The 12,227-nt window shown below is 50.1% G+C and overlaps 1 protein-coding gene across 2 annotated transcripts in view; it reads right to left on the minus strand.

Annotated features, from left to right (window-relative positions):
* Positions 1–3,204: 3,204 nt before the first annotated feature.
* CLPTM1 (CLPTM1 regulator of GABA type A receptor forward trafficking) overlaps positions 3,205–12,227 on the minus strand; it is a 46,824-nt gene continuing 37,801 nt past the window's right edge. Inside the window, exons 11-14 of one of the 2 annotated variants that reach the window (XM_074937276.1) lie at positions 10,976–11,071; positions 9,547–9,682; positions 4,691–4,858; positions 3,205–4,174 (exon numbers count right to left, since the gene is read on the minus strand). In XM_074937276.1, coding sequence (XP_074793377.1) covers positions 3,885–4,174; positions 4,691–4,858; positions 9,547–9,682; positions 10,976–11,071 — 690 coding nt within the window. In that variant the 3' untranslated portion in view covers positions 3,205–3,884. The remainder of the gene's footprint in view (positions 4,175–4,690; positions 4,859–9,546; positions 9,683–10,975; positions 11,072–12,227) is intronic. The other variant, XM_074937275.1, reaches the window with a different exon arrangement.

The following is a 12,227-nucleotide window of genomic DNA, read 5'->3' on the forward strand; positions in this document are numbered from 1 at the left end:
GCAAATCCCTAGCTGAATCTTTCCATGCAGAGCTGATTTCAATGTCTGTGTCTTTCTGCAGCTGGAGCGCGTCCCTAGCTGTGTGTGAGCTGGAGGAGGCTTGAGGGCCTGGCTCAGCAGGACAGTGTAAGGGAGCCTAGGCCGGTAGAACAGGCAGGCTCAGTGGACCCCAATATGTCAGGTACCCTTGGGGGGGGTAGCCCAACACAGCTGTGACTGCAAGAAGAGCCCCTGATGGCAGCATTTGAGAAACCGTGTGCTAGGCACTGGTGGGGCCTCCACCGGAGGACTGGGTCCAGTTCTCTGCGCCTCACTTCAGGAAAGATGTGAACAAACTGGAGAGAGTCCAGAGGAGAGCAACAAAAATGACAAAAGGTTTAGAAAACCTGAGCAGTGAGGAGAGGTGAAAACCTGGGCATGTTTAGTGTTGAGAAAAGACTGAAAGGGGACCTGAGAAGAGTCTTCAGATACGTTCAGGGTTGTTATAAAGAGGACAGGGATCAATTGTTCTCCACGTCCACTGAAGGTAGGACAAGTAATGGGCTTATGCTACAGCAAGGGAGCTTTAGGTTTGATATTATGGAAGACTTAACTCTAAGGGTAGATAAGGCCTCCGTGGGAGGCTGGGGAATCCCTGTCACTGGAGGTTAAGACCAGGTTGGACAAACCTCTGTCAGGGATGGTCTAGGCCTACGCCTAGACCATCCCTGACAGCGCAGGGGGGCTGGATTTGATCTCTTGGGGTCTGTTCCAGACCAGCATTTCTGGGATTCTAGATTAAGGCAACAGCACTGTGCATGATGGGCGGCTCTTCCTGAGCACAGGAGGGCAGCATGGGAGACCACATGAAGAGGGGCATGGGAACAGAGGCAGAGGTTGACAGTGGGATGAGAGGTTACATTTGGAAAGGAGAGCAGGGCAACATGGCCTGACAGGTGAAGGCAGGGAGCTTGCGGGGTGGAGGGTGAGGCAAATAGGCCAAAGCTGGGAATCTGGCAATTATTTCCTGTTAGGAAATGCAGCAAGAGGAAGTGTTTTCTAGAGCACATGGGCTCTGGCCCAGCTTCACCAGTGTCTCCTCCTAGAGCCTTCGACAAGTCACTCCAGCTCTGTAGCCCGGCCAGCTTTAACTGAGGAGTGACAGTCCTAAACTCCCCTGGGATTAGCAAAGGCACCAGTCCCTCCACTTGGGCAACGAAAATGGATCAAGAAGCTTCTGAGCCAGGATTCCTGCCGCAGAGAGCAGAGGCCACAGGTCCAGCTGCGCCCCAGACTGCCTGTGCTATGGCACTCGTGTTCCTTTGGCTGGCAAGGGCTCAGTTTCCCCAATCAGGGGCATTAGAGCTGCTCTGAAGCCCACAGAGCTTCTGGGCATGGCTGAGAGAAAAGCAGCATGAGCACATGCCTGCCCGCTGCTGTGGGTGCATCTGAGGACAAGAGACAGCTCCTCCGAGCCCCTCCTGCAGGACCCTTTGCCCTGGTGCAGATACTCAAGGGCTTCCCTGCAAGTTAGTGCCTTTTCCAGCTCCATTCACTGCTGCAGATGTGGGGTGAGTTGACGTTTGACATGCCAGCCTCCAAAATGGCATCTCCCTCTTCAAACAACCTCCCTGAGCATGATGTGAATGGCACGTTCTCCAGGGCTCCACAGTCCTGAGATCTGCCCCCTGGGACGTCGGCTCTTCAGAGGGATGCCTGTGGGGGCAGAACTGTATTTTCTATATTTTTCAATTTATGTTCTTTCAGGCATGTGCGCTAGACGCCTGGAGCCTGGCTAGGGGTCCGGGATGCATGGGAAGCAGCAGCAGCTAGCTGCTTCCCTGGCTCAGCACAGCAGGCCATCTGCCAAGGGCAAAGGTCTCATTTAATAATGGCAGAAGACCTGGGCCCCAGCACCAAGGCTATGAATTGAATCAGCAGCTAAAACAATGCCCTCTCCTCCACATTCCCTTGGCAAAGGCAGCTGCACTCAGCAGCCCACTGAGCACCGAACGCCAACAGTGGGCTTGCAGGGGAGACAGGCATGGGTGGGGGTGGGAATGAGGCCGTCACAGCATGGAGCTTCAGGCCACAGTGGCAATGCAGGGGCAGGCTGCCCACCCGTCTCACAAGCAGCAACCCGGTGCTGAAATAACAGAGGCCAGCAGCTGCAGCCAAGCTCCTCAGAAGTCACCTTCCACACACCACTGTTAGGCTTATGCTCAAGCCAGTGTCCCTAAAGCAGGCCAATGCATCTGCCCCGCAGATGGCTGTGATCAAACCGCTCGGCAATCAAGGAGAGCGACCAGCGTCCAAGGGGCAGCACAGCCCCTAACCAATTGCCTTGGTTCAAACGGAGCAGCAGAGAGGCCAGGGCAGGGCTCATCCCACCTGTTACCCACCCGTGGGTACTCTGAACACAGCTCTGCTCACGGCAAGAGAGGCCCGGTCTCCTCAGGCAATCACATCCGCTGACTGCACTGCCTTGGACTCCTGCCAGCCCCGCAGAGCCAACACAACAAACCAGCAAAGCCAGCGTGCCTCTTGGAGGGCAGGCGGGGTTGGCATGGCTGCAGCTAGAGAATGTACCTCTGACCTGGCATCACCTTCACCCAGCTAGCAGGGGGCTCCCGGAGGCCGCTCAGCCTGTTCAGACAGACCTGCATGCTGCAAAGTGATTTTTGAAAACAGGGTTCTGGGTGCTAAAGTTAAAAATGTCATTCCTGCCACTGATAACATGCCAGTCACCTGGCTTGACCCATTTCTGGGAGGTGCTCAGATGGGGGGAGGTCTGAGAACATTAGCTAATTCTGGCTTGCATAAGGAATGGGACAGCCTTAAAATGTTCTCTGTATAATCTATCTTACCATAACTTAGTGGTGCGACCTCATTTGGACGCCGTGTGGTCATCCCATTTTAGAGGACAGTGCAGAACTAGTGGGGAACAGAGAATGATCCATGCCTGGAAAACTCTCAAATGAAGATACCAAAAAAAACCCCAGATTGTAACCTTGGAGGAGACAAGATAAACGTCTATAAAACAGTGACAGGTCCTGGAGAAGGTGCCTCCGGTTCTTTCTGCCTCCTAATACAAGAACAAAGGGACCTTCCATTGAACTACAAAGCGGCGCATTCAAAACCAACACAAGGAAATAATTTTTCACACAACGTGTAATTAAACTGTGAAACTTATTGCCACAGGAAACCACTGAGGCGAAGAACTTAAGATTCAAAAAGGGACTGGACATTTATGGGAATTAACAAAAAAACCCATACATGTGGGAGAGATATTAAACCTTGGCTTCAGAGTTTAGAGACCAGGATGAGACCTGATGAGGAGAGGAGATTATTCCACCTCTGCTACTAGGGGTTCTCACACCTTTCTCTGAAGCAGCTGATGCTGGTGGCTGGGCTAGATGGGGCTCAGTTCGGATCCAGTCTGGCAATTCCTATGTTCCTAGAGGAGCCTGCATCCAGGGCAGATGTGCAGAGAGATGAAAGAGAAGAGGGCAAGGTTTAACTTAACACCCATATGAATTTATTCAATCCAGAGTCCATAGTAGAGTGCAATGATGAGAAATGGGACGTGTTCGGATAATCAGCTCTCTTTATGAAACAGAGACACAACTCTGAGAAACTCCTTAATGTCCTAAACACCTGCACAATGGAACGGCGCTCACAATGATTACTGGATGAGTTTGACTTTAAATACAGAGATACGGGGGTTCTCTCCCATGGATACAGCACATCACATGAATGTCACCAAATTCTCAATCCCCACCCACCCCAAAGTTACTGGAATAGAAAATAAAAAGCTTTGGAGCCAGAGGACCACAGCAGCTCCCCCCCTTCGCTTTCTGTCCAGTATCCACGGGGCTTTTTTTAAAAATTAAAGTGAGAGCAGGTTAGTCCTTTTTCTTGTCCTCTGCTGTTTTCTCCGTCTGGGCCCTAGGGGAGCCATCAGCCACATCTTCCATTACTGGTGCAGGGGAGCCATCAGCCAGGCCCTCCTTTATCACCCCCGGGGTGCTCATTGCCTCCCCATCAGGTAGCAGTGCAGGGGCACAGTCCGCCGAAGTGGTACCTTGTGTTAGCTGAGGGACTTGGCCCTCCCCACTTATCCCGAACTCATTGACACGCGTCAGATCCACCCGGTAGATCCAGCGCTGATAGAGGTAAATGAAGAAGACGACATCTGTGGGAGGAGAGCAGAGCGAGCGTAAACAGCAGGCAAACCCCAGGCCAGATGCACACATCTGAACTGCCCAGTTCTTGGTCCCCCATGGCCTATAAGTGCCTGGTGAGCTGCTTGGCAAGAGAGCCCCAGGCATGAGTGACAGCATAGCTCAGCTGCAGCCCACAAGGGAAATGCTGAGGCCCTGGGGCAGAAAGCTCTTTTTTCTCATGCTGCATGGGGAACTCACAGGCCAGCCATCACTGGACTCCTGGAAGGCTCAGTGGGAGAAGTGCCATGCAGCTGCAATAAGCCGAAAGAAGTGGGGTCTTGAGTGCTGGGATCAGACACCGGTAGGGTCCCAGCTAAGCCTGGGCGATCCCCACACTGGCTGCGGAGACACACTGACATGCTACACCCCCATCCCCAAGTAGCACAGCATGCTCCATGCCTCTCCGACACAGTCGTAAAGGAGACGCACTGCCATCCTTACACATAATGGCAGGGGATGGGAGAGGCTGGCATTGAGCCCCTTACCGTCTCGGAGGCAGCCTATCCTGTACATCATGGGCATTTTGATCACAAAGGCAAAGAGGTCATCGATGAAGGTGTTGAGTGCTTTGTAGGTGAGCATCCTCCAGGGCAGATGGGCTACTGACTTCAGTTTGTAGTTTATGAACAGCTGCGGAGTCATCGTAATAAAACCTGGGGAGAAAGAGAGAGAAGTCAGGTGGTGGGCCACGAGGCTAACGCCCGCCAAGGAATGTACAGTGCATGTCTGGGACAGGCTGGACGCCAGCAGAGCAGCTGGCCCAGGCCATGGAGTTAAATCCTGGCAGAAATGAGGGCAACCCTTGTGCACAGCAGCTCTGCCATAAAGCTCTATAGGTTTCAGAGTAACAGCCGTGTTAGTCTGTATTCGCAAGTACTCCTTTTCTTTTTGTGAAAGCTCTATAGAGTTCACCACACAGAGTCCCAAGAATAAATAGCCGAGGCAGAGGCGGGGAGGAGAGACCTTCTCAGCTATCTGAAATGACAGTCACATTTTTAGCAGCAAGAGCAATCAGCCATTGAACAAGTTACTGACGGACGGGGTGCATTCCTCCTGACTTGAACCCAGGCTGGTGTGCGCTAGTCCAACTGCTAGCTGCTAGGCTGGACAGGATTCTCTGGCCTGCGCTGGGCAGGTGATCAGACTGGATGAGCAGAGTGGTTCCTTATGGCCTTAAAATCTATTAAATACAAGAAGGCTGCTCAAAGCAGCAGGCTCCTGCAAGGAAGAAGGCTCCTGATCCAGTAGTGGTGAGATTACATGAAGGGCCGGAGGCAGCCGATGCTAAGAGCAGGACAGTGGGAGGCAGAGAGGAGGAGGGAGGCAGGCTGCCACAAGCCCAGGGAGTGCTTTAAAAGAAAGACCAGTTGGCCTGGAATCTGAAAGGAACAGGGAGCAATAGCTTTGGGAGGCTGGTCAGCAGCAAAGCAAGTGAAAACAAAGGGAGTTTGGTTTTCAATGCAGGTCGGGTGTTCTGTGGGTAAATTGCAACACGTTAGCTAAGGGAGGTCATGTTAGCCTTGCAGACCAGAGACTGCAGGTCAGGGTGGAGTGATTTGAATCACCTATCAGGAAACCTTGATTTAAATCACTGATTTTAATCTTGCTTTGCATTGGCACTGTTTAGTTCTTTTCCTAAAGAACGGTCGATTCTCACTGGTTGGTAACAATTAAAACATGTTGATTTGCAACTAACTATACAGCCTTTACATTCCATTGATGTTTCTACTGGCTAACCCGAAAGATACAACATACCTATACACATTCTAACCAGTTATATAGCTTAACATACATTTATTTAGATTCATTTTTATTCTATTCTGTGAGAAAATGGTGAACGACGTTGTTTCTTTACTACAGGATTAATTTTTACTTGTGATTTATCTCAAGTTGCATTTGCATGGACACTGAAATCCAATTAAAAATGCAAAAAAAAAATCCCAGCATTTAAAAAGATTGTTTCAGTAGTTAAATAAAACTACCTTACATGTACTGGATATATAAGGGGGAAAAATAAGTTTACCAAATGTGTTATGTATTTAAAACTGATTTACTGAAGAAAGGAAGTATCTGTAGCTAGTAAATTTAACCAATTTCTGGTCACTATGGCCTTCAAGACTTTAGAACTAATAGATCTCATCCTCTCACCTTGGTTTTATTCATCGACTGGAAGAGGAAAACAAGATTTCCTGCTTTTCAACTCCCAATCGGTTTCTCAACTCTGAATTAACCAGTTGAATAAATGGAGACAAAGGAAAACTCTCTCTCTGCACTTGCAGAGGTGACCACTGCTGTCAAAATCACTTCAGTAAACTCAGGGTCCAGGCACTTAGCCAGGGACTTCCACCATTTCAGTGGCTTGACTTTCTTTAAAACTTTGGCAGCACATACAAACTGATTATTATTTAATTTTAGTGATTTTAATAGATTATAGTAGGTTTAGTCCTTAATGCAGGCTGTCAGAATTGCACATTGAATTTTAAATAGTGTTGGTTTTAAGAAGAAAGATGTTTTGTATTTAAATAAAAAAATCAAATTGAAAATCTGATTTTTTTAAAAATCAGATTTTAGCCCCTGCTGCAGGAGGGACAGCCAGAGGCCTCCTCACAGGCTCCATCTGAAACCAGCAGCTGTCGTGGACTGCGAAGGCTCCACGGTGGCAGCATAATGGGGAACGTGCAGGGCCTAGTGACAAATGCAGACATGACCTTAGTGTGAATGCTCTGCTCTGCTCTGGAGCAGAAAATGAACAGCTGAAGTCACCGGAAGAGAAAGGAAGCTCAGCTGGATACAGCAGGTTCTTTCAAGTGTTCAGGGAACTTTTTCCAATGGGAACAACCCACACATTGCCCAGAGGGGGAAGACGGGAGAAGACGGCATCAAGAAAAACTAGAAGATGTGCGAAAAATCAATCAGGAACTTGAACCTTCCTTTCACATTCCCTCCCCCTGCAGATGGTCTCTGTCCTAGACACAGAACGAAGACAGGGGACTTATCTACATGTCAAGCCAGGACATGCAACTACAGCACACCAGCTTTGCACATAGTCAACTCACCACACTGTCACTGCTACAGCTGCTTCAGAGTGCAGTGTGCTAAGCTGCACTCTGGCACTTTCACTGTGCTATAGTAATGAGCACATGGGACTCTTGTGTGCAGCAAGCTGGTGCCTTGCAGATTCCTCCCTCGCTTGCCATACACCAACTGGCTGTGTGGACAAGGCCTAAGCCCCAGAGCAGTCAGCAGCCCAGCCGCTGAAAGGCAAACATCAAGAAAAACAAAGGGGCCAGAAGTCGTGAGCAATGGCTCCATCTTGAGACGCTTGGGCCCAGATAAAGGAAACAGGGAGCACTGTACGAAGTCATGTTGCACTGGGGAATACTGGGTAATCTGAGGAATGCTGGGGAACTCCCACTGATAACTGCCAATGGGGGAAAAACAACGCACAGCCCCAAATCCCCTCCTGGCCCTAGGAAACGAGCTGAAGCTGGAGCGGGGATTATGCAGGTGAGCACGTAGGTGAGTTTCTCTGAGACCCAGGCTGCTTGTCTACACTACAAACGTGTTGCTGGGAGAGCTTCGCTGGCAGAGCCCCCATGTGGGGACAGCGTAATCCACCAGGAGGAGTTCTGCCAGCATAGCTAAACAGCTCCGCCACCAGAAGCACTTGTGTGTCAGTGTATTTGTGTTAACACCAAGGATTTTGCCGGCATAGCTATGTTGGCTAGGGAATGTGAGTTTCTCCACCCTCTGAGGGAACAGAGCTCTGCTGGCAAAACTTTGCAGTGTAGACTAAGCCTACGTGAGGATGACACACTGCAATCTTGGGAACAGCTTCTATGATCACAGCCTGCTTGGATTCCAGCAGTTCACTTAAGCAGAAGCGGTTCCACCCGAGTTCAAACTAGCAAGGCTGGACCTTTGACCTACACAGAAAAGGCAGCTGCCCAGCAATTCACCAGCACGCACTGCCAACGCGCAGGATACGGCAGGAAACAGAACCTCTCTGAAACAGAAGCTGAAGATTAACAGAGTCTGAAGTTGCTACAGTAGCTCCCTCAAGAGCAGGGAATATGGCCAGGAACAGACTAGAAGCGTTACTAAGTGAGGGACAGTGCAACCTAATCACTGCAGCCAAAGCCCAAGGGGAATGTCAATACCCAGAGTGGGAAAGGAAATTGGAGGTGCCTATACAGAATGCTGCATGGCTGCAGCTGGGGGAAAGGGCATGCTTCCAAGTTGGGGTTAGGAGACAGGAACGAAGAAACAAGGGGACTGCACCCATCTGCTCTGGATCGTGAGACACAGCATGGGAGTGTGCATGAGAGACAGACATGGAACATAAGAACGACCCTACTGGGTCAGACCAAAGGTCCATCTAGCCCAGTATCCTGTCTTCCGACAGTGGCCAATGGCAGGTACCCCAGAGGGAATGAACAGAACAGGTAATCATCAACTGATCCATCCCGTCACCAATTCTCAGCTTCTGGCAAAGAGAAGCTAGGACACCATCCCTGCCCACCCTAGCTAATAGCCATTGATAGACCTATCCTCCATGAATTTATCTAGTTCTTTTTTGAGCTGTTATAGTCTTGGCCTTCACAACACCCTCTGGCAAAGAGTTCCATAGGTTGACTGTGCATTGTATGAAGAAATATTTCCTTTAGTTAGTTTTAAACCTGCTGCCTATTAATTTCATTTGGTGACCCCTAGTTCTTGTGTTAAGGAGTAAATAACACTTCCTTATTTACTGTCTCCACACCCGTCATGATTTTATAGATCTCGATCACGTCCCCCCTTAGTCGTTTCTTTTCCAAGCTGAAAACTCCCAGTCTTATTAATCTCACCTCATATGGAAGCTGTTCCATACCCCTAATCATTTTTGTTGCCCTTTTCTGTACACCTTTTCTAATTCCAATACATCTTTTTTAAGATGGGGTCACCACATCTGCATGCAGTATTCAATATGTGGATGTACCATGGATTTATATAGAGGCAATATGATATTTTCTATCTTATAATCTATTCCCTTTCTTAATGATTCCCAAACAGCAGATGTGAAGCCAGGCCCTTTGCATGGGATATCAGGAGCTGGAGGGCTCCTTACTGGTAAGTGCAACTCAGTACCTCTTCTCTCCGCTGAAAGCTCATCCTAATTCTAGCCAGACACATGTGATCTGCCTCTAACACGTGCACAGCATTATCCATGGCCTCCCCCGAGTGTGGGCAGACCCCGAAGCTGGACGCGAGAGGTCGGGAGGGGGTCAGGAGGCCTCAGACAGGGCCCAGCGACTCCAGCAAACTCATGCAACCAGAACGCTGCCTTGTGGGCGCTACTCACCAAATGTCAGAAGGAAGCCATAGAGCATGCTCAGGACCCACGAGTACCAGCCTTTGTGCTCCATGTACAGCAAGCTGTACACAGCATAGCAGCCGAGCAAGGGGAAGAGAATCCACGAGAGATACCGGAACGCCATCTGGGGAGGCAAGATTCAAAGGTGACTGGTCAGCTGGGAGCCGCACAGAATCCTGCTCAGGATCAGAGCGGGGGGCCCTGAGGGTACAGGGGCCAGCTAGTCACATACCCACCTCTTTGCAGGCCTGCTGCCTTGCTGGCTCTCAAGCCCCGGCTTCACAGTGGGGGACTCTCGCTAGAAGGGGGTTTCTGAACAATGCATGGGGTCACAAGGTGCTAGACACATCCCTTCTCACTCACTCGCTACCGCACCACAGTAGGGCTGGAAGCAGGGTCACCATCCTTTTTCCCTTCCGCCATCACAGCCACCAAGGAGTGAGTGTCCTCCATGGCCCCTTGAACACACTTGTCACTCCCAGGGCTGCATCTCTCAAAGACGTGGGGCTTAGGGGTTGGTAGAGCTACCAGGGGGTCTCAAACTGGGGGTCACAAGGTAGCCACTGACAGCTCTTAGCCCCCATTAAATTACACCCCCATTTTAAATGGGGGGGGGGGGAGAATCACATTCAGAGGCTTGCTGTGTGAAAGGGGTCACCAATACAAAAAGCTGTAAAGCCACTGAGCTACACCCATACACTGCCTCCCTGGCTCCGGGGATCAGACCAGCAGAGTGGCCAAGAAAAGCAGGGCACCCTTTAGCAGTTCATGACTGACATTTTCCTGAGATTACCAGCTGCGTGAGGGTGGGGCTGCACCAACACACACATGTGGCTTAACGACATCTATGCCCTAACACCTGCAGTCATGCCAGAAGAAAAAGATTGAAGGGTGAAACTTGGGGCTGCAGGGCCTAGTGTGGACCCTGGGCCATGCACTGAGCTGATGGAGGGGATACCGTGGCTGCAGACAGGCAAATGGAGGGCATGCATCACTGAAGCAGCTGCCAGAAGTCAGAGAAGAGACAGACCAAGGGGAGTAGCGAACTGGACACGAAGACCCACACACACATCCAACGGAGAGGAGGAACAGAACTCAAGGCAAACAAGCCAACAACTAGAAGGTGCTGCGGGTTCAGCTCTCTTGCAGATCCCAGTGCAGCCCAGCTTAGCAAGGTACTGTGTCCTGCTGGGAGAATAGCAGTTTCTCAAGGAATAAGCTAGAAGGGATGACCAGGGAAACGCTATCCAGGGCACCTCCTCTCTTTTGGGAGCAGGATCCTAATGCAGGGTATACCTGGGTCCCCTGTCCCAAGTCCAATGGCATAGGAATCTAACCCACACTACCCTGGGCCCCCACCTCCCAGAGGGATCCTACCATGCGCTGAAGGAAATCCTCTGCTATGCATTGGACTTACATCATCGTAGACTTTGGTAGACGATTCTATATATGTTGATTTGTCTTTGAAGGTTAAACGTGGAAAAATCCCAGCGACTTTGTTGTCTCGATCCAGCTGTTTATTGACAAGAGCAGGAGTTACAGGGGAGGCAGTACATAATAAAGGCCACCAACCTGTCCCCAAGAGGGACCCTCCTGAAAAGGCAGCCTAGCTGGGAGGGGAGGCTCCACATGATCACTAAGGGATAGTGTCTATTGTCCACACAGCAGACTATGTAGCTCCCTCCCCCACAAGGTCTTGTGTATCAAGGCCTATCAAGAGGACAAATTATTAAGCCACGGAACGGTTCCAGCACAACCTAGTGCATCAAAAACTACCTTCACATATCAGGCCTGGATGGGTCTTGGAGGATGGACACACCAGTTATGTGTGAAATACCCTGCGCTCCTGAATCAATCCTTTCGGTCATCAAATGCTCGTGTGCAGAGACCAGATGCACCACCTGCCTTGTGCAAGTGCAGCGTAGACGAGGATCAGTGTGTCTAGCAGTGATGCCCTAGACAGAGAACGCTGAAGATAACTACTTTGATGAATAAGTGTTTTCAGTCCTACATGTCAAGGCTAACTTCCCTAGGATGACCAAAGATCAGTGTCTTTTTATGGAAGCAACGCATCCCTGTGTTAAAGTGTAATTAAAACACACTGATTTTTAAGCATTTTTTTGAATCTCTCTCTACAAAATTGTTCACGGTTTGTCATGTTTGGCACCACTGGGTTTGTGGGAGAATAGGCTTTCGAATGTTACTCAACTCAACCCATTTCCAACGACACTGTATTATCAACATTTCCACTGATGGTAGGACCTGGAGCTGGGTGGCAGCAAGTCCCCCGGCCACGCGGCAGAGTGACATCACTGAAATGATGATTCTGTAGATTTTTACCTCCCAGACCTTTCTATCACTAGCTTGCCCACGGGATGCAGTTTTACTACTCCCAGACTGAACAGGAGATGAAGACAGGCCTGCTGCTTTGAATAACTGTATTGTTTATGTCATGTCTGCAATCCACGGGCAGTTTTCATCAGCACACAACTGTTCCAGACAGACCCCCATCTCTCCAGGTTGCAGGGTCACCATAATGAATAAGTCACCAGGAGTGACCAGAACCACCACACTGTGAGCAGAGCGCAGAACAGAACCCAAGTTGCCAAAGTCCCACTGCAGTGCTGGGGTGAAATCTATTCATGCAATCCCTCAGCTACGATCCTTGG

This window comes from Natator depressus, chromosome 23 (genome assembly GCF_965152275.1).
Source record: "Natator depressus isolate rNatDep1 chromosome 23, rNatDep2.hap1, whole genome shotgun sequence".
NCBI lineage: Eukaryota > Metazoa > Chordata > Testudines > Cheloniidae > Natator > Natator depressus.